Source organism: Ascaphus truei, chromosome 3 (genome assembly GCF_040206685.1).
Source record: "Ascaphus truei isolate aAscTru1 chromosome 3, aAscTru1.hap1, whole genome shotgun sequence".
NCBI lineage: Eukaryota > Metazoa > Chordata > Amphibia > Anura > Ascaphidae > Ascaphus > Ascaphus truei.
This window is the reverse complement of record NC_134485.1, coordinates 163,511,134-163,529,867: the sequence shown is the minus strand read 5'-3', so window position 1 is coordinate 163,529,867 and position 18,734 is coordinate 163,511,134. Positions and strand designations below refer to the sequence as shown.

Here is an 18,734-nt window from a genome sequence, read left to right as displayed (position 1 = left end):
AGTCCTGTTGCCAACAGGTGCACCACCAGACACTACCACACTGTAATGGGGACCGGTTAGACCACAGGGGCCAATGTGAGATTGGGTGGGTCAGAAATACCGTTACATATATATATATATATATACACACACACACACACACACACACACACACATATATACACACACATATATATACACACACAAAATATACATATACACACATATATACACATACACACACAAAATATACACACACACACACAAAATATACACACGCACACACACACGCACACACACACACACACACACACACACATATGGCGCTGTTTGTCATGTCAACAGGAACGTCACAGCATTACGTAATTCCCGTTGCCATGACCATGAGATGCCACGTGTCATGACATCATTGTCATGGCAACTTGACCCGCGTGACGTTGCATAGCGCCCCGTTGTCATGGCAACACGGTGTCCTTTAAAAAAAAAAATCTCCGGGTTGGCCGTCAGTCGAAGGTGGCAACCCTGGTTACAGGTATGCTTTGGATGGCAACAACTCTGCATTTGAAAACCATATGCTTAACTGCATGTAAAGAGGGACGACAGTATCCTCCATGCACCTGTATTTGCAACCCCCGATGTTCGCTTTATGTACATAACAATCAGGTTGAGGTTTTATTTTGCCCAGACCAAACATGGCCGCTGACGGCTTCACGCATGGCACGTGGCAAGCCTGGTGTTCTAGTCTATTTCGCCGTTCCGGTGACGTCACCACCCAGCCTGCCTCGCTTTTGTCTCTCTCCGGAAGAAATTCCGCGTCTGGGCCCGAGTACTTCCTCTTCGCGGACAGCCCAGGCCTAGGTAGGACCTTGTCGGGAGCTGCTCCCCGACACAATCCGTCTTCAATCCAGGGTTTAAATTAGCCATCCACCGCTCTGTCCCCGAGGAGGGAGTCCCGGGGGCCTGCAAGTCGTGTTAACAGTCACCATTTTAATAATTTAATGGGGGATATGAGGTTTTTTTCTTCCTCCGTAGCGGCCTGTTTTGGGAGCGCTGACATACAGTAGTTGGAGGTTGCGGCCGGAGGCCTTCTCACTGTTCACGGGGGTGTGGGGGATAGAGCAGGGAGACTCCCGGGGATAGAGCTGGGAGACTCCCGGGGATAGAGCAGGGAGACTCCCGGGGATAGAGCAGGGAGACTCCCGGGGATAGAGCTGGGAGACTCCCGGGGATAGAGCTGGGAGACTCCCGGGGATAGAGCTGGGAGACTCCCGGGGATAGAGCTGGGAGACTCCCGGGGATAGAGCAGGGAGACTCCCGGGGATAGAGCTGGGAGACTCCCGGGGATAGAGCTGATAGAGCTGGGAAACTCCCGGGGATAGAGCAGGGAGACTCCCGGGGATAGAGCAGGGAGACTCCCGGGGATAGAGCTGGGAGACTCCCGGGGATAGAGCTGGGAGACTCCCGGGGATAGAGCTGGGAGACTCCCGGGGATAGAGCTGGGAGACTCCCGGGGATAGAGCTGGGAGACTCCCGGGGATAGAGCTGGGAGACTCCCGGGGATAGAGCAGGGAGACTCCCGGGGATAGAGCTGGGAGACTCCCGGGGATAGAGCTGGGAGACTCCCGGGGAAATGCCGCGTAACTTCAGATAATCAATGAGCTTATGATGCGGGAAAGCCCGGACTCACTCCTCTTAATTGCTTTGATATAACAAAATTATGTTTTAGAATGTTTTTATAGAATAAAATCAGCAGTTTACAGAAATACATAACAGGGATTGGATCACTAGTTGCAGGTATATGCGTTAATACGTCGAGTCCAGAGACCTTTCATAGCAGAACATACACTCCAGGGCACGAGTTTGATTCACTGACACATATGTAGACACATGCTGGCTGAATGTAATACTCTAACGATGAATAAAGTACACCCGACATAATTATATAATGCTCAGAAATACTATCTATTGTCACGTGGATGTGTATCTGGGATGCTGCTGCAGAAAACGGACACATTACACACAGATGTGGCTGCTTCGTTTTAGGGGCAAACTCGATTTTATTTCTTGGACGTGCTTACATTAACCTAATTTCATTTGCTTAAAAAGGGAATCTGAGTCGACAAGTGTCCTATATTTAATATAAGGAGTGTTGTTTATTAATATAGTTCATGTGCTTGTGAACATATACTATTAAAATAGGTAATGCAATTTAATAGTGCATATTCAGACATTCAAAATAGTAATACAAAATAATTGGCTCATCGTGGTGACCAAAAACACCTTTCTCAATCTATTTGTGTGCTGTTGTAGCTCTTGTTTTAAACAGAAACAATATTTAGGCAGGTTTATGAAACCACGTAACAGGTGTGTTCTGTTGTGATGTTAGTTATATTCTTTGTGCCTTCCTTTTAAGTAACTATATTATATGGAAGTCTATTAATCTTGTGTTTCTAATTCGTCTAGTGCACAATGGGACGTGTGATCAGGGGACAGAGAAAGGGTGCAGGTTCTGTTTTCAAAGCCCACGTGAAGCACAGAAAGGGTCCCGCTAAACTCAGGGCTGTTGACTTTGCTGAAAGGCATGGCTACATCAAGGGTATTGTGAAAGTGAGTACCTTGTTCAGGCTTTATTTGGGACACACAGTAATGGTTTCAGCATATTTTGTTTAAAGTACATTTGTTATTTAAATTTAATAAAAAGTTATAGTGGCTGTATTTGTTCTGGAGAAATGTAGGTTCTTCAGTGCTTTATGAAAATTATAGTGGAAAGAGCACTGGTTTCTTGGTGTATTGTCGGGGGAAGGGTATGTGTGATTAATATAGAGCTACAGATAGATTCAAATGAGCTAAAAGTAAAGATGGAGATGAACTACAGAGACCCCATGCAGACGTTTCTACACCGATTTTTCGATGGGTATGTGCTTCCTGGCTATAGTATGCTTGTTTAACCCGGTGAGATTTTGAAAGTTCTGTTCCCCCCCCCCCTTTTTTTTTAATCTGTAAAAGACACATGTTGGTCTCCTAAATTATCACAATTTTTAAATTAAATGCTATAGCTGTTTCAACGAAAGTGTTCATGGGTATTATGTATGTGAGGGTACATTTGTTAAATGTAATGCGTGTGGTTGTGAGCAGATTTTCAGAAGTATGTTCTTTCACATAGGACATTATCCATGATCCTGGCCGTGGCGCTCCTCTTGCCAAGGTTGCGTTCCGTGACCCCTACAGATTTAAGAAGAGGACTGAACTGTTTATTGCAGCTGAGGGTATTCATACTGGCCAATTTGTGTACTGTGGCAAGAAAGGTATGTCATTAGATTGATGCTGTTCGTCTGTGTAGCTTGTGTTAATATTAGAAGCAGCAATACAAACTTCATTATATTTTTTATTACTGGATTGAAGGATTGTCTCCTGAGCCGAGTTATTAATTTTAGCTCCGGAGACCCGTTTCCATAGATACCTCATTAGCGGTGCTGGTATCTATGCAGCCAAAGAACTGTGCCTACCGAAATGGCAGTGTTCAAATGTCTTGCGGGCCAATAGGAAGCTGTGACGACATCCTGTGTGGCTTTCTATTGGCCCATGTGACAGACATGTAAGCTACACAGATTTTATTTATAAAATGTTTTACCAGGAAGTAATACATTGAGTTACCTCCCGTTTTCAACTATGTCCTGGGCATAATTAAGACAAATAAATGGTTACAAATACAGTTACATTAATGAACAGGGTATACATTATATACAAGACATTGCATGCACAGTTAAAGAAAATATATATTATAGGCGTATGTAACAGTTACAGACCAGATTAAAATGTGAGACAGCCTTAGATTTGAAAGAATTTAAACTGGTGGTGGATGTGAGTCTCCGTCCGGTAGGTTGTTCCAGTTTTGGGGTGCACGGTAAGAGAAGGAGAGGCAGGATAATTTGTTGAGCCTTAGGACCATGAACAGTCTTTTGGAGTCTGATCTGAGATAAGTGCTGCATGTGGTAGGGGTGAGGAGCTTGTTCAAATAAATGGGTAGCTTGCCCAGAAAGTATTTGAAGGCAAGACAGGAAAGGTGAACTTTGCGCCTAGACTCGAGTGATGACCAATCTAGTTCTTTGAGCATTTCGCAGTGATGTGTGTTGTAGTTGCATTGGAGAACAAACCGGCATATTGAATTGTAGAGGGTGTCTCGTTTGCTAAGGTGGGTTTGAGGTGCCGAGCCATATACTATGTCTCCACAGTCGATAATTGGCATTGGCATCTGCTGTGCGATACGCTTTCTGACCAGCAGACTTAGGGAGGATTTGTTCCTGTAAAGTACACCTAGTTTGGCATAAGTTTTGGATGTCAGGGTATCAATGTGTATCCCGAATGTTAAATGGGAGTCAAACCACATGCCCGGGTATTTAAAACTAGTAACAGGAGTTGGGGTGGTGTTAGCGTTGGTTCTGATCTGGAGCTCAGTCACTGGAAGCTTTAAAATGTAGTCTTGGTCCCAAATACCATTGTTACAGTCTTGTCAGTGTTTAAAAACAGTTGGTTTTGGGAAATCCAGTTTTCGAGTCTCAAAAAGTCAGACTGAAGTATGTGTTGAAGGAGAGGCTATGGCTGTGTGCATATAGGATTGTGTCATCTGCATACATGTGTATTGAGGCTTCCTTACAAGCTGTGGGAAGATCATTAATGAACACTGAGAAGAGTAGGGGCCCCACAACAGAGCCTTACGGGACACCACAGGTGATATCCAGGGGGTTGGAGTTAGAGCCTGAGATGGACACATGTTGGGATCTACCTGATAGGTAGGACTGAAACCAGTTTAAAGCATGCTTCCCTATTCCAGAGCTCTGGAGTTTGTTAAGCAGGATAGCATGATCAACAGTATCAAAAGCCTTTGCCAAATCTAGGAATACTGCACCAGTGAGTTGTCCCCGTTCCATTCCACACTGGATTTCACTGCAAACTTTTAGCAGGGTAGTTACGGTGGAGTGTTTGGGGCAAAAGCCAGATTGGAATTGGCTAGGGAAATTTGTCTTGGTATAGTAATCGCTTAGTTGGCAGTGGACACATTTTTCCATGATTTTGGATAGTATTGGGAGAAGAGAGATTGGCCTGTAGTTTGAGAGTGCTTTTGTCCCCACTTTTGAAGATTGGGACAACTCTGGCAGTTTTCCAGGTCTTAGGGATATGGCCTGCGGACAGGATAGAGTTGACAATGGAAGCAATTGGTTTGGCAATGGCTGGGACACCAAGTCTTAGGAACTTAGATTGTAGTAAGTCTGGTCCACATTGGGTGCTTAGTTTTAATTTGAGGAGCGCTTGTGTAATCTCTTCGGATACTGGGCCAAATTGAAAATTGTGGGCAGTGCCGGGAGGTGGTGGGGCTATATGGGTACTCCCAGGATGAGAATCAGGTTTGTGGTTTGGGTTGCGTTTTGCTAATAAGTTAGTAGCACACCCCACAAAGTAATCGTTTAATGCATTTGCAATGTCAGTGGGGTTTGTCGGAGTAATATCCCCCTTAGTGATATTACTTGGTTGTTGATGGTTTGAAGGCTGGAATATATTGTTGATAACCTTCCAGAAGTTAGCTGGGTTTGATGTGTTCTGGTGGGCATTGTCAGAGTAATATTGTGCTTTTGCGTGCCTTGTTTGCCTTGTGCACATGTTCCGCAGGCATCTGTAGTGATTGAGATCCTTGGTAGTGCCAGTTACTTTGCAGCTTTTCCACAAGGCATCCCTGAACTGGTAGAGTGCTATAAGGTCTGTTGTAACCCATGGAAGGTGGGCCCCCCCGTACCCTTAGGCCTCGGACATGGTGACAACAAGAGCGCTGAGCATCGCTGACGCTCATGCTCTACTGCTCACGCAGGAGCTTTTTCGTGTCGCTGCATGAGCGTTGGCGAGTGCGCTTGTGTGCCGGGTGGGAGGCGGAGAGGGAGGCGGGGATAGCGCGCCAACGTCACGGACTGCCATTGGCCTTTTGCGGTCACGTGACCGGCCCTGCGCTTCCCCCAGCGGAAAAAATTAAATTGGGCTGTCAGCTGAAATTCCACATGCCTGCGGAAGCGCCGTCTAAAGCCGTGCTGATAGGGATGATGTTTCCCCTCAGCGCGGCTCAGCACGGTCTTTTTGACCATGGCCCTGGCCTTATTCTGCGTAGTGGAGCATGGGTAGCACAGAGTTTTAATAACTCTGATTGGAAATAGTCGAGCGCAGAATCAGGGTCGGGAATTAAATCGATTCTATGCCAAGGGCAGATACCAGCACCTCTATGAAGATGAGCATCTCTGGAAGCAGGGGGTCCCCGAGCGGAATTAAAGTTCCGCTCCGAAGACCCTGTTTTAGTACTGTAAAAAATAAAAACCACAAATGAACCCTGTATTGTTGCTTTAACTTGTGCTAAAATTTTGCATTGTTTAGTAAATCTCTATTTTTAAGCAGTCTTCTAATGTCAGCAGGTGTCTTATGGCATAGCACCATTTGTTAAATAATGGACTTTGTACCAGAGGTGCATTATGGCAAAAAACAATCACTGTCAAAATAGATCAAGCTTCAAATAATGTTTTTGAAGTGAAACTTCTTTAGTTGCACCTATTCTGATGGGGTAAAACGGGAGAGTTGGGGACAAATGTGAAACGGAAGTGACGTCACGGCGCTGCTCCTAACAGCCGCTGCTCATCCACACACACCCGCTGTGACATGCTGCCCACACACCTGCTGTGACATGTGGCGGCGATTGCCGCCGGCTGCTCCTAACGGCTGCTCCTACCCCCCACACGGCCACTGCCATGGGTATAGCAAGATGGCTGCCGCAGAGCTTCCGGTGCTGCGGGTGTAATAAGATGGCGGAAGCCCCGCAAGTACTCCGGCTGAGAGAGGAGGATGAGCCGCTGCTCAGCCTCTCTTCTCCCTCTTCCCTACCTCCGCTTCCCTGTGTCCCGCTGACTAAAGGGCGTCGCTCTCCTCACACGGCCGGCCGCTGCGCCGCTTCTAACGGCTGCCGTTCCCAGCTGCCATGCCGCGCATGCGCAGTTGTGATGGCGCCGCTGACGGACGCCACACATGCGCAGAAGCGGCTGGCAGCGGCGCCATTTCCCCCACACGTGCACTGCCATGCCGCGCATGCGCTGTTCCCCGCGCCCGCTGACATGCCGCGCATGCGGTAGTCATGGTGACGCTCACGGACGCCACATGCCTGCCTCCTGCTGGTAGCTCATCTCCGGGCCGGTCACCGACCCCCTGCCCGGCGGGATGTCTGTCATGAAGACCCTGCTGGATATCTGGGGGGAGGCGGACGTGCAGGGATCCTGCCCGACCCGAGTCCCGGGATCCTGCTTCTCCCCCTGGACCTCCGTGCAGGGGAGGAGACCTAGGAGCTGAGGGGGACCAAGGAGCTGCCCCACACTGGGGAAGAGGGGGGGCCCCAGTCATCCCAGGACAACTTCATAGGAGGACTACAGGGAGGGCTCTTCCTGCTACACCGAGCACCCGATCAAGGTGGAGGAGGGGCCCAGCGTTGACATCCGTCATTCCTATATACTCGTACTCTCCTCCTGTGTCAGACACGAGCACTCAGACACACACTGTCGCACTCAGTCGCGCGCGCGCTCTCTCTGTTACGCGCACGCACACATGAGGAATTCACACTTAGTGCAAATAGCTAATACATGGGATGTGTGCCGAGCACGCGCATTCTAAGTCAAATTTATTTGCGTTTTGTCACTGAAATTGTATTTTGATTTTTAATTAAAATATCACCAACACAAATACAATTTCTGTAACAAAAGTCAAAGAAGTTTCACTTACTATGCGCGTGCACAGCACACACAGCTTTTTTTAACCCAGTATTTACTAGAGTGGAAAATAGTCCTATCCAGACACTGGTAGCAAATGCACACTTTTGTCGTTTGTAAAAACCAGCGGTTTAGCTGTTGAACTTTTTTTTTTTTTGGTTCACAACACTCCATTTGTCATCCAAAGTCTTTAATTCTTTAAATTGCAAAACCAGTACAACCAACCTCGCACTGAGACCTAAAAGGTCGAAATAGCTGTCTTTGAGTAGGTTTACTGACTATGCACTTTAACCCAGGCTATGCTGACAAGCTGTGTAATGCGGCAGAAACAAGCTTATAGGGATCCATGTCAATGGATTTGAAGCAAAAGGTGACAGTGTGCCTTTGCATGTCATTTACCAGAATACCATGCCGCAGTGGAAGCATTGTATGCTAGGAGATGGTGAAAAGCAGGTTTGCAGACCTGTCGGAGACGTGAATGTGCTCAGAAGGGATGTTTTAATTTGCCAAATTCTTTAATGGAAATTTTTTTTCAACGACTGGCTGGTCATTAATTGAAATACGAACAGTGCCTTCTACCTCTAAAATCCCAGTCTACCGTATTACTACTTAATTGACTAGCTATTAAAAGTTTGCTTTTATGTTTAAATACAGGAGGTATGCATATTTAATTGAAAAGTGCAAGAACAAGAGGTCTAGCTCTGAAGCTAGAGGGTGGAAGGCTTGGGTGGAGGGGATGAGGCAGTACATCAATGGGGGTGAATTTGTGGAATAGTCTTCTAGCGAAGGTGGTAGAGGCTAAGGCCATGATTATATCAAGCTCGCGCGGTAATGCTGCATAGCACCAAAACAAATCGTATGCATCCCCGCAAAGCGCTTAAACCTACCGCGACTGTCATGCTGCTTGCTACTGCAATGCGGGCGACAGTTGAAGCGTTTTCAAATTTGTTTTCTGGTTGTGACGGTCACGTGAAATAACAGATTTCAGCCTTGTCTCCCCTGCAGCCGCTCGCGCAGAATGTGCTTGTGCACATGTCGCAAATGTGATGTCACAGATGTGCGCGCACATTGCAGTGCATCTGTATAATCGCAGCCTCATGCAAGAATAGAATTCAAAATGTGTGGGATAGGCATAAGACTTTCTAAGAGAAAGCCAAGGGTCAAATAGCCTCTGAGTTTTTGCAACAGATAGAAACAGATTTTGGCAGCAGAAAAAAATGAAACACCTAGTCTGCCCATTTTCCTGTAGTATTTTTTTTTTTTTTCAACCTGCGTAGCTGGAAGAAACCAGCAAAATGACTTTAGAGGTTTTGGAAGCAATTCTGTTAATCAAACCAATGACAAAAGGTAATTGATAGTATTTTGAATGAGCATTTCTTTTTCATTGAGATTGATGTTTCAGATTGCATGGCTTGTGGATTTTCATTTTCAAATGAAGAAACAACGCTTAGTAGTGATTGTATGGATTTAACAATGACCAGTTCTCTTTTCTGCTATGTAGGAACAGTGGTGTGAAGTTGGTGTAGTAACATGACTACAGATTAATTCCTAACTTGGTTTTTAAACCTCTTAGCTCAGCTGAACATCGGCAATGTCCTCCCTGTTGGCACCATGCCAGAAGGTACCATAGTGTGTTGCGTGGAAGAGAAGCCAGGTGATCGTGGTAAACTGGCCCGGGCTTCTGGAAACTATGCCACAGTCATCTCCCACAATCCTGAAACCAAGAAAACCAGAGTGAAGCTGCCATCTGGATCCAAGAAAGTCATCTCTTCTGCAAATAGAGCAATCGTTGGTGGGTACTATAGCATATTATATATATCCCAGTGCACTAAGACGCACAAATTAAACTCCACAGCGCAAGATGTGCACAGAATATACCGTATTTGCCCGATTATAGTGCAGTCCTGAATAGAAGGCGACCCCCTCCCCCCTCGATTCCAGCCCCTAACTGTAAAAATAGCTTACATGCCGACTGCTGTGTTGCTGCCTTAGGCAGCGCTTATAGTGCACGCGACGGAGCGACAGTGCTAACAAAAATCTGGTAGTCACTGATATATTTTTTTTCCGGTGACTGTCTACCCTTGCGGCAATCGGGTGCTTCTGTCCCTCTGCTCGGTTTTACCTCCTTTTTATAATCGGGCAAAACCGGTACATTTTACTGTTAAATTTAGCCTTCCCCCAAATTCAGTGGATCTGAAACTGAATTCCTTTTTCAGAACATTTTTTTTCTAGATTTAGTTATGTTTAATATTTGTTATGAAATATAAGTTGGGCTTAAAGACATGACGTGCATTGGAAAAACCAGCTGTCTGTAAATTGCATTGCAGTTTAATCTTTGTGTGAGTAAATTAGATATGTAGCTGTTCCTAATGATCTAGTGCTAGATTGGCATTAAGGTCTATACATGGTCAGGATTTATATTTCATCCCATTAGGATGTTTTGAGCCAAAAACTGAAATTCTCTGAGAAGAACTATTAACTGTTGAATTAAAACTAAGGCAATGAACTACGTCCTTTGTGACCATTGTATGTGTTAGCATATTCAAAGTCCCCTGCTACCTTCAAGGCTCTTCATTTTGAATAGAGGTAATTGCTTGTTTAGGTCACATGAAATACTGCACAGTGTTTTGTATCAGGTTTTTGGAGCATTTTTATTATTTGAAATTAAGACTTTGTAAAAGTCACTGAGTGCAGAATTGCATCTTGTATATTACATATTGATTGTGATCAATTTAAAAAAACACGGCAGTCATTCTGGCTAGAAGTGAGAATTTACCTTAACCAGGGCTCCCCCCAAAAAATAACAGGTCTCAATTCCTCTCCTTAAGAGTGACATTTAAAGTATATTACCCATTTATTTACCACATTATAGTTGTCAATGCTACTGCTCATAAGTTATTTATTTATTTTGATGCATTTTACAGCAAGAAGCCAGTGATGAGACATCGAATAGTATCACAGATTTTTCAATTACAGTAGGGCCCCGCTCATACGGCGGGTTCCGGCCGTCGCCATAAAGCGGGGCCCTACTGTATTTGTATTGTACCCTTGAAAAGAGATGTAGAGCTGTAAACCACCTGTTTCACTGTCAAATGACATCTGACAAGGAGTTGCGCATGCGCTAAAACTGTTGCTTGGTGACAGCCGGATACTCAGCTGCTGAGCGCCTCATGCTGAATCACCGTAAAAACGGAACAAGCTCATGAATATGGGTATACATTGGGAAACGCTGTATTAGCGGAACGCCGTTAACGGGGCCCTACTGTAATCTGCTGCAAAGAGATTCATTAGGAGTGAAAGGATTAGAGCTTTATTTTGGAACCTTTCGTAAAAATCTCTATGCGAAATAACTCAGTTTTCCCTCGTGATGCATTTTTTATTTATTTATTGTTTTTATGTAGGGGTTGTTGCTGGTGGCGGTCGTATTGACAAACCTATCCTGAAGGCAGGTCGTGCCTACCATAAATACAAGGCCAAGAGAAATTGCTGGCCACGTGTCCGTGGTGTGGCTATGAATGTAAGTTTCTGTGAAACATATTTATTTTTTATTTTTTAAATGATCACAAACCTATAATGTATTACATATCACAAAATTATTACTCCACGGGATTGTCTTGGGCTATGCCGTGGACATTCCTGCTTCGTCATGTTTTGCTGCTGTAGCTATCAACTTTGCTTGGCCCAGTTCCATGATTTAAGGAATCTGAGAATGGGTGGCTCTTTAGTTACGTTCTCCGCCGTGGAACCGTGCACATTGTTGCCTTGGTGACACCCACACCCCTCCGCTCCCTGAAATGCCAGTATCTCACTGCTGTTTAAAGGTCACACGGGCCAATGGGAAGCTGCAAGAGGTTACTGCGGCTTCCTATTTGTCCTGTGTGGCTTTTTGGATGGACCTTTTCTGTGCCCAAGCAGTGCTGCTACTGCTGGCCTCTTCTGATGTACATATCTCGAAGGGGGTGCCTAGAACTGAAGACCCAACTAACCCACCCAGTCATAAAATAATAAATCAATAACAAAAATGCACTTTAAAATGTGTGTGTAAATTGCATGTAAATATATTCCTGCTTGTTAATAAAGTAAATATTTAAAAAAGTAATGAGGTTACATGTTTGGTAACACCTTTTATTTTTTTTTCCTTTTTCATTACAGCCTGTAGAACATCCCTTCGGTGGTGGAAACCATCAACACATTGGTAAACCTTCAACCATCAGGAGAGATGCTCCAGCTGGTCGCAAGGTTGGTCTTATTGCTGCCCGTCGTACTGGACGTCTGCGTGGCACAAAGACCGTGCAGGAAAAGGAGAACTAAACATTTTCAGTACATAATTTACACAATAAACTGTACAAAAACTCTACTTTGTGTTTTTTTAATTCTTTTTATAAAACATCTGAAGTTCTGTTCTCATACACTTTGGTGTTTTATACCGTACCGTCCATTTGCAGTTATCGGAGTTCAGTTCCGGTGGTGGACATTGACCTAAAATAGTTTGGAAGAGCGAGAGATTTGCTAATGCGTAGTGTCTTCATTGTAAATGAAGATGGCTTTGAGGTCCAGGTTTTTGTTGCTTCTCTCAATCCTCGGACTCGTGATGCGATTATCATGCATTATGTTCAGGGATATATGTTATGCACGGTCAACTCAGCCATGCTAGTTTACTCGTATACCAGTACTCAAGCAAATAACTACCTGGCTACAATATCTTTTGTTTGCAGAGTGAGCGAGCCTTACATTGTTTTTGTTTTTTTGTGTGGGTCTGTTTTTAAAATGGGATTCTGTGTCTTAATATTTGAATCTGATCCTTGTGATAATCACATTCTGTGGGCCCTTTATTGTAGATGCACGAACAAGTCTACATCCATACAACAGGTTTATTTGCACAATGTTTGCTTTTGACCTGAGACTATATTACATAGGCCCATTTTTAAATGACAACCTAACTAGATACTTTTTAATAGTGAATGTATGTTTGGCCTTAGTATGCTGTTCTCGTGTTGAGTGTTGTGTATTTTACCAGTGGTATTAATCAATTTTTAATTGGTGGTACACTAAATACTTGTTTTCCCTTGCAAAAACAATACAATGTGTTAATTGAATCTGTTATGGTTCATTAAATCCTGCAGACTCTTATGAATGAGTTACAACTTGCTATTTTGAAGAAAGTGTTTACCATGGCAGTTTAATTTTAGGGGTAGTGAAATACATGTGTACTCGTTAGAGGCAAAAAGGTGATTATCAGAAAAAATGGTAGTAATAGTAAAGAACAACAAGTAACTTGGGAAGATTGAGTAGATGGAGATGGGACAAATGTGGCATTCAAGAATACTATGATGCAAAGCATAATTAAAGCCTTATGACACTTGAAGTGACAGTGAAGCATGCAGCATACTATTTTATGTATAAAGAGAAGCCACTGAAGTATAATTGGGGTGGGGGGGGGGAAATAGAATGGTAAACAAATCCATATTTGGTTGCATGAATTATTATTATTTTTTATTAATTTGCAAAGAGTGTTAGATAAACTGCTTGCAATGCCACTCTTCAGCTGACCTGAAGATGTCAACAATTGCTGTTGGAAGAATGGCATCTGTAGCCTGTTCTCAAATGTAAATAGAGTTGTCTGTCAACCAACACGCTACAAGGAAAGCTTGATACAACTTCCTACTATTGAATGATGCAATGGCAATTTTGCAAACCTCGAGCAAAAAAGATTTAATGTAGTATGGTGGTAGGCTGGATTTGTGAGTATTCACGTCACTGAATGCATGGAAGTGTCTCCAAACACAGGTTAATCACACGTGATCTTTTTATTGGCTAAATGGTGGAGGGGTTTTGTCACTTATTTTTTTTTTTTTAAAGCCAGAATAACCAGCCTCACTGAGACCCAAAAGGTCAAGACTGTTGTACTGGCTATGCACTACTTTAACCCATGTTGTGATGAAAATCAGACACATGCTTACAGAGGTCTATGTTAAAAGGTGACTGCTTATTTGCATGTCATTTTCTGGAATCCCTGGCTGCATTGCTAGGGTAATTTCTAAAAGCAGGGTTGCAGACCTGTCTTAGACATGTGAATGTGCTCACAAGTGATTTTTAGTTGCTTCAAACACAGGCAAATATAATTAGAAAAAGTACAGAATTGTATGAGGTAGGTACACAGACATTGTAAGGTTTAGCCCTTGAGCATCATAGGGTGGAAAATTCCTTTTTCAGGCTCCAGTGATTGTGCAATGTGCTCTAGTTGGCATAAAAAAATTGACCGAATGAGGGACTTCTACTGGGGTCCTTTAGTAATATTGGTATCTAAAATGTTATATCATAGAACATTTTGGATTAAAATACAATTTCAAGGCAGGGACCATGAGATGTGCAGAAGTGATCCATAATGCCACATGTAGATTGGTCTAAATGACAATTTTGAGGCGTTAATAAAAATGTCTGTCCAAGCCAGGGTTTTCTTCCCATTTTGTTAAATAATTTTTTTTGCCATGAGGACATTTCTTTTATTTCCTGCACAAACATTTGAAACCACTTAACGAAGAGGAAAAATTCAAGAACACTACATAATGGTGCACTAGAAGGTATCTGAAAAGCTCTGATCTACGAAGTTCTACTGCAAGAGCAGAGATTTTTTTTTTTTTTTTTTAATCACGGTCCATAAGCCTAACTGCCTCTGGCGGGCCAGAGGGCAAACCTAGGACTATTGTAAACGGGGATATTGATGTGCTGAGTTATTGTTGAGTGATGTAATCGGCAGCAAACTGATGTTCATCTTGTATGTGGAGTGAGAGTAATGAGGGATGGAGCCAGGAAGTAAATTGAAAATGGCGCTGCTGGCAAAAGGTTGGGAAGTCACAAGGCATTCTAATGTAAATATTTCATGTTTTGCTTATTATTAGACCTCTAAAAGGAATGCCCACTTTAACTGCTGCCCTCTAGCATTGTGACTCAGTACATGTAATCTTTCTTGTATTGAAACTAGATTGATTTGAATTCTATATTATCGGTCATGCCTCTTTTGAAATATGATTCTATAAACACAGGAGTACATGGCTTAAGGGTTTCTACAAACACAATTACATAGTAGATCTGGTTGATAAAAGACATGTCCATCGAGTTCAACCTACCGTATGTTAAATGTAAACAGATACTTATCCTATATTTGTATTTCCAGTATTTTGATCCAGAGGAAGACAAACAACAAATACCCAATGAAACATTATCCAATGATGTCTCATAAGGGGAAACAATAAATTACTTCTGAACTCCAAAAATGGCAATCAGTTGTCTCCCTGGATCAACATCTTTCCCATATTTACTTATTTGCTATATTCCTGTATACTTTTCCTCTCTAAAAAGATGTCCAATCTATTGTATCTGCCATCAGTCTCCATGGATAATGAATTCCAATGTTTTTACATCTCTGAATGTCATCATATAAAAGTAGATTACCTGAGACAGACAAAGCTTTAAGAGCAGGAATATACAAAAAAAATCTATAATATAAATACAAAAGTAAAGGAAAAAAGTAATCTTCAGGCAGGGCTGTTAAAAGTAGGGATATATTCCAGATTACATAGAAGGCAATGATAGTCCTAGGACGATGTGGATTTAAAGTAGCAAATACCCCAAAAACTAAAACACTCAAAATAAACTATTTTGTAATTGAGCAGGGCCCCTAACAAGGGGTTAAGAGCCAAGACAGCTGGCTAGGGCTCGGACAGCCAGACTCCCCCTTACTCCGAGTGGGCCGGTTGCATTTTGACCGGCGCTAGCTCTACAAGTGCCCTCTACTGGGTAAGGAGTTGAGAAAATACTTTCACACGTCTCCATTCAGAGGCATGTAAGAAATAACTTTTTTTTTTAGGAAAAAAAAAATTAAGTAGCCAAATGATTTGGGGCCAGGTACAGGGGATTGCACTTGTAATATGCGGCATGCACAATTTGAGGCAAAACCAATTAATTATTTTTCATCTTCGCACTTCATTTACAAGTGGTGAGAAATTAATTTATAGATTTGAATGTACTAGGAAAAGTTTTAAAATAAAATTATTTTTGCACAGCAAAAGCGTCTCTAATTCAAAATAGTTTGCGGGTGTTTGAGGGTCTGCATCATATAACCCATTTTTTGTGTATATATATATATATATATATATATATATAATTTTTTTTTTTTTACAGAAGCTGAACTGGTTTTTGAAATATTTACTTTTTAATGTGCTGGTAAAAGGAAAGTAAAAACAATGATGGCCAACGGTGTCGTCCAATAGGAAACTGCAAGGTCACACTGATGATATTGTAGCTTTCTACTGGCCAGTGGGAGTAATGCTTGGATGACCGTCATTGATTTCCCAAAAAGAGACCATAAACACATTAAAATACCTCAACGGAGGCGAGGTCTTTAGAGCTTAATTTTTTTTTTAAAATAGCGCAGTTCTGTTCTGAAAGATGTTTCTGTTGGAGTAGAGGCGATTCCTGCTTTAACATGTGAAAATAAGCACACTTTAGTTCGTCTGTCTGTCTCTAATGGAGGTGCATCAGAACAATGCTGTTTAATAGCGAGCCCTAAACCTATACAAATTATTACAGGAATTATAGTGAAATATTCATACAACTTATGTTTTAATAGGATATAAAAATAAACAAAAAAATAGATCACCCATATTCTATTATTCTACTGTGTCCCTAATAAATTCAAATGAAGTGTGATCATTATTTTGCTCAAGTGTGTACCTGGTTGGGTTCAACTTTTAAACAAATAGTTTAATGCAAAAATGGAATTTGAGGATCAACTTCTATACTTTTCCACATAGAAATGTATTGGTCAAATATTTTAACATTTTAACTGGATTCCAAAGGTGAAGCTTTTCTATTCTGTAAATGAGTTGTGTCTTTGAAATTTCATTTTGAAAACCATCAGACTGAAAAGGGGCCGAGTAAGTGTCTTAGGGGTGTATTATGACAGACTGCCTATCTGAACCTCAATTTTAGTTACTTATAATCTTAGGCCTGAGGCACCAAAAGATAGATAGCATGTTCTTCAGGAGATGGATTTATGCCTGCAACATTCCACAGACACACATTTTCAGTGCTTTTAAGTTTATACAGATTGTTAGATACACATGCCACATTGCAATTCTCTCAGTAATACAATTGTCCCAATATATTTTGGCTGCGGGAAATGTAATTCTGCCGAAGACACTGGTTTAAATTATCTGCAATCCTATTATCTGAAAATGTGCATAGAGCATTAAATGAAGTGTACAGAGTTTGAAAAGTTAGTGTGAAGAACATGCCAACTGCATATAATTCACTCACGATGCTTAAATTCATATTATTTTATTCACCACATAACTAAAATTTTGTTTCGAATCCCTGTTTAATTATGTAATTAAGGTGTGAAAGTATTTTCCCTGGCACTTCATGTAGTAGTTTCTTTGAAACGGGTCAAAACCACTCATACGTCAGCCTACAGCCTTTGTTATTTGAAAATATGCAATAATGTGCAGGAAGAAAAAATGGCTGCAAACAGGGGCAAATACTGTACCACAGAGTAACAACCTGCACTTTATTCAATCATCCAGGCAGATACCAAAAGAAAAAGGTGTGTGGCGAGCACGCACATCGCTAGTGAAATTTTTGTGTTTTGTCACTGAAATTGTAATTATACTGTAAAGCTTTTCATTCAGTCAAAAACATCAAAATCAAAATTCACTGACAAAACACAAAGACGTTTGACTTACAACGCCCGTGCTCTTCACACCCAGTTTTCCTTTCTCTTTCCCCACACCTCCCCTCTCCCCTTTTTCTCTCTACCACTCCCCCCGTCTCTCTCAACTCCAATACTCCAAGTCTTTAACTCCCCCTCTCCCCACCAAGCTTCTCACTGTCCCCCTTTCCCCAGTCACCACCCTCTCCAAGTTTCTCCCCCACTTCCAAGTCTCTATCTTCCTTTCTCTCCCCAATTATCTGTTACTCACTGACCTCCCCCCCTCGCCCCCATTCCTCCAAGTCTTTCAGTCCCCCAATTGCAAGGTGTGCGCTTCTGTGGATACGCTCGTTGTTTTGGCCGCTTCCCCAATTGCAAGGTGTGTGCTAATGCAGGTGCGCAGACGGGGTTGGATGCTGCGCATGCACTCGTGGAGTTGGCGGTTTCTACACATGCGGGATGCCGCTTGTATGCGCGAAAAGTACAGACATCTGCACATGCGCATGCTCGTCCATCGCTCGACACTTTTACATCCCCGTTTATGCGCATGCGCAATCCCTTACTTTTGAAACAATGTCTCCATTCAGGCGATTTACACCAATGCAATTTTTGCAGGTGCTACCGCCACGTAAGAAGTTTCACTTTGAAAACAAACACATTTTGGAGGTGGTGTGACAAACCCAACCATCCGCATGTCCTCCTCACCAATGTCCTTTTTCTTTTTTTTTTGGTCCCTGCTCATATGATTGACTAAAGTGCGGGTCATTCTGCTTTGTGGTATTTGCCCTTGTTTGCAGTCTTTTTTTTCTTCCTGGATGTTCTGTGAAGCGGTCGATAGGCAGGTCGGCTATGACTAGTGATGAAACTCCTGCAAGTGTGCCAAGGTGAATTCTTTTGCTATTTAAATAAATGTGGGCATGCATTTACTAGGGTGGAGAGGAAAGATGCACGCAACTTGTATTATTCACAGTACTTTAAAATGGATATGAAATGGGATTTAAAACTGCAGTTCAAGCTGCTGTTTAAAAAAAATTAAAAATATATATATATCATTTAATATGTGCATCAATACAATCTGCACACTGACAAGTGATTAGCTAAATTGCAGATCGATCCGTTCTCATGTAATCGATCGCTTTCTCGGGTTACCTAATTCAGCGGTGCGCAAACTGGGGGGCGCAAGATTATGTAGGGGGGGGGGGGCGCGGGCTGCTTGCAGGGAAACCTGGGGGCAGGCAGAGCTGTGCACGGGCAGCCAGAAG

General features: G+C 42.7%; 1 protein-coding gene across 1 annotated transcript; it reads left to right on the top strand.

Moving 5' to 3' along the window:
* The first annotated feature begins 730 nt into the window (after positions 1–730).
* RPL8 (ribosomal protein L8) lies at positions 731–12,120 on the top strand. The gene is made up of 6 exons (XM_075589702.1): positions 731–837; positions 2,443–2,586; positions 3,143–3,284; positions 9,337–9,555; positions 11,165–11,280; positions 11,916–12,120. The coding sequence occupies exons 2-6, from the start codon at positions 2,449–2,451 to the stop codon at positions 12,072–12,074; spliced, it is 774 nt and encodes a 257-aa protein (XP_075445817.1). The 5' UTR covers positions 731–837; positions 2,443–2,448; the 3' UTR covers positions 12,075–12,120.
* Positions 12,121–18,734: the final 6,614 nt, after the last annotated feature.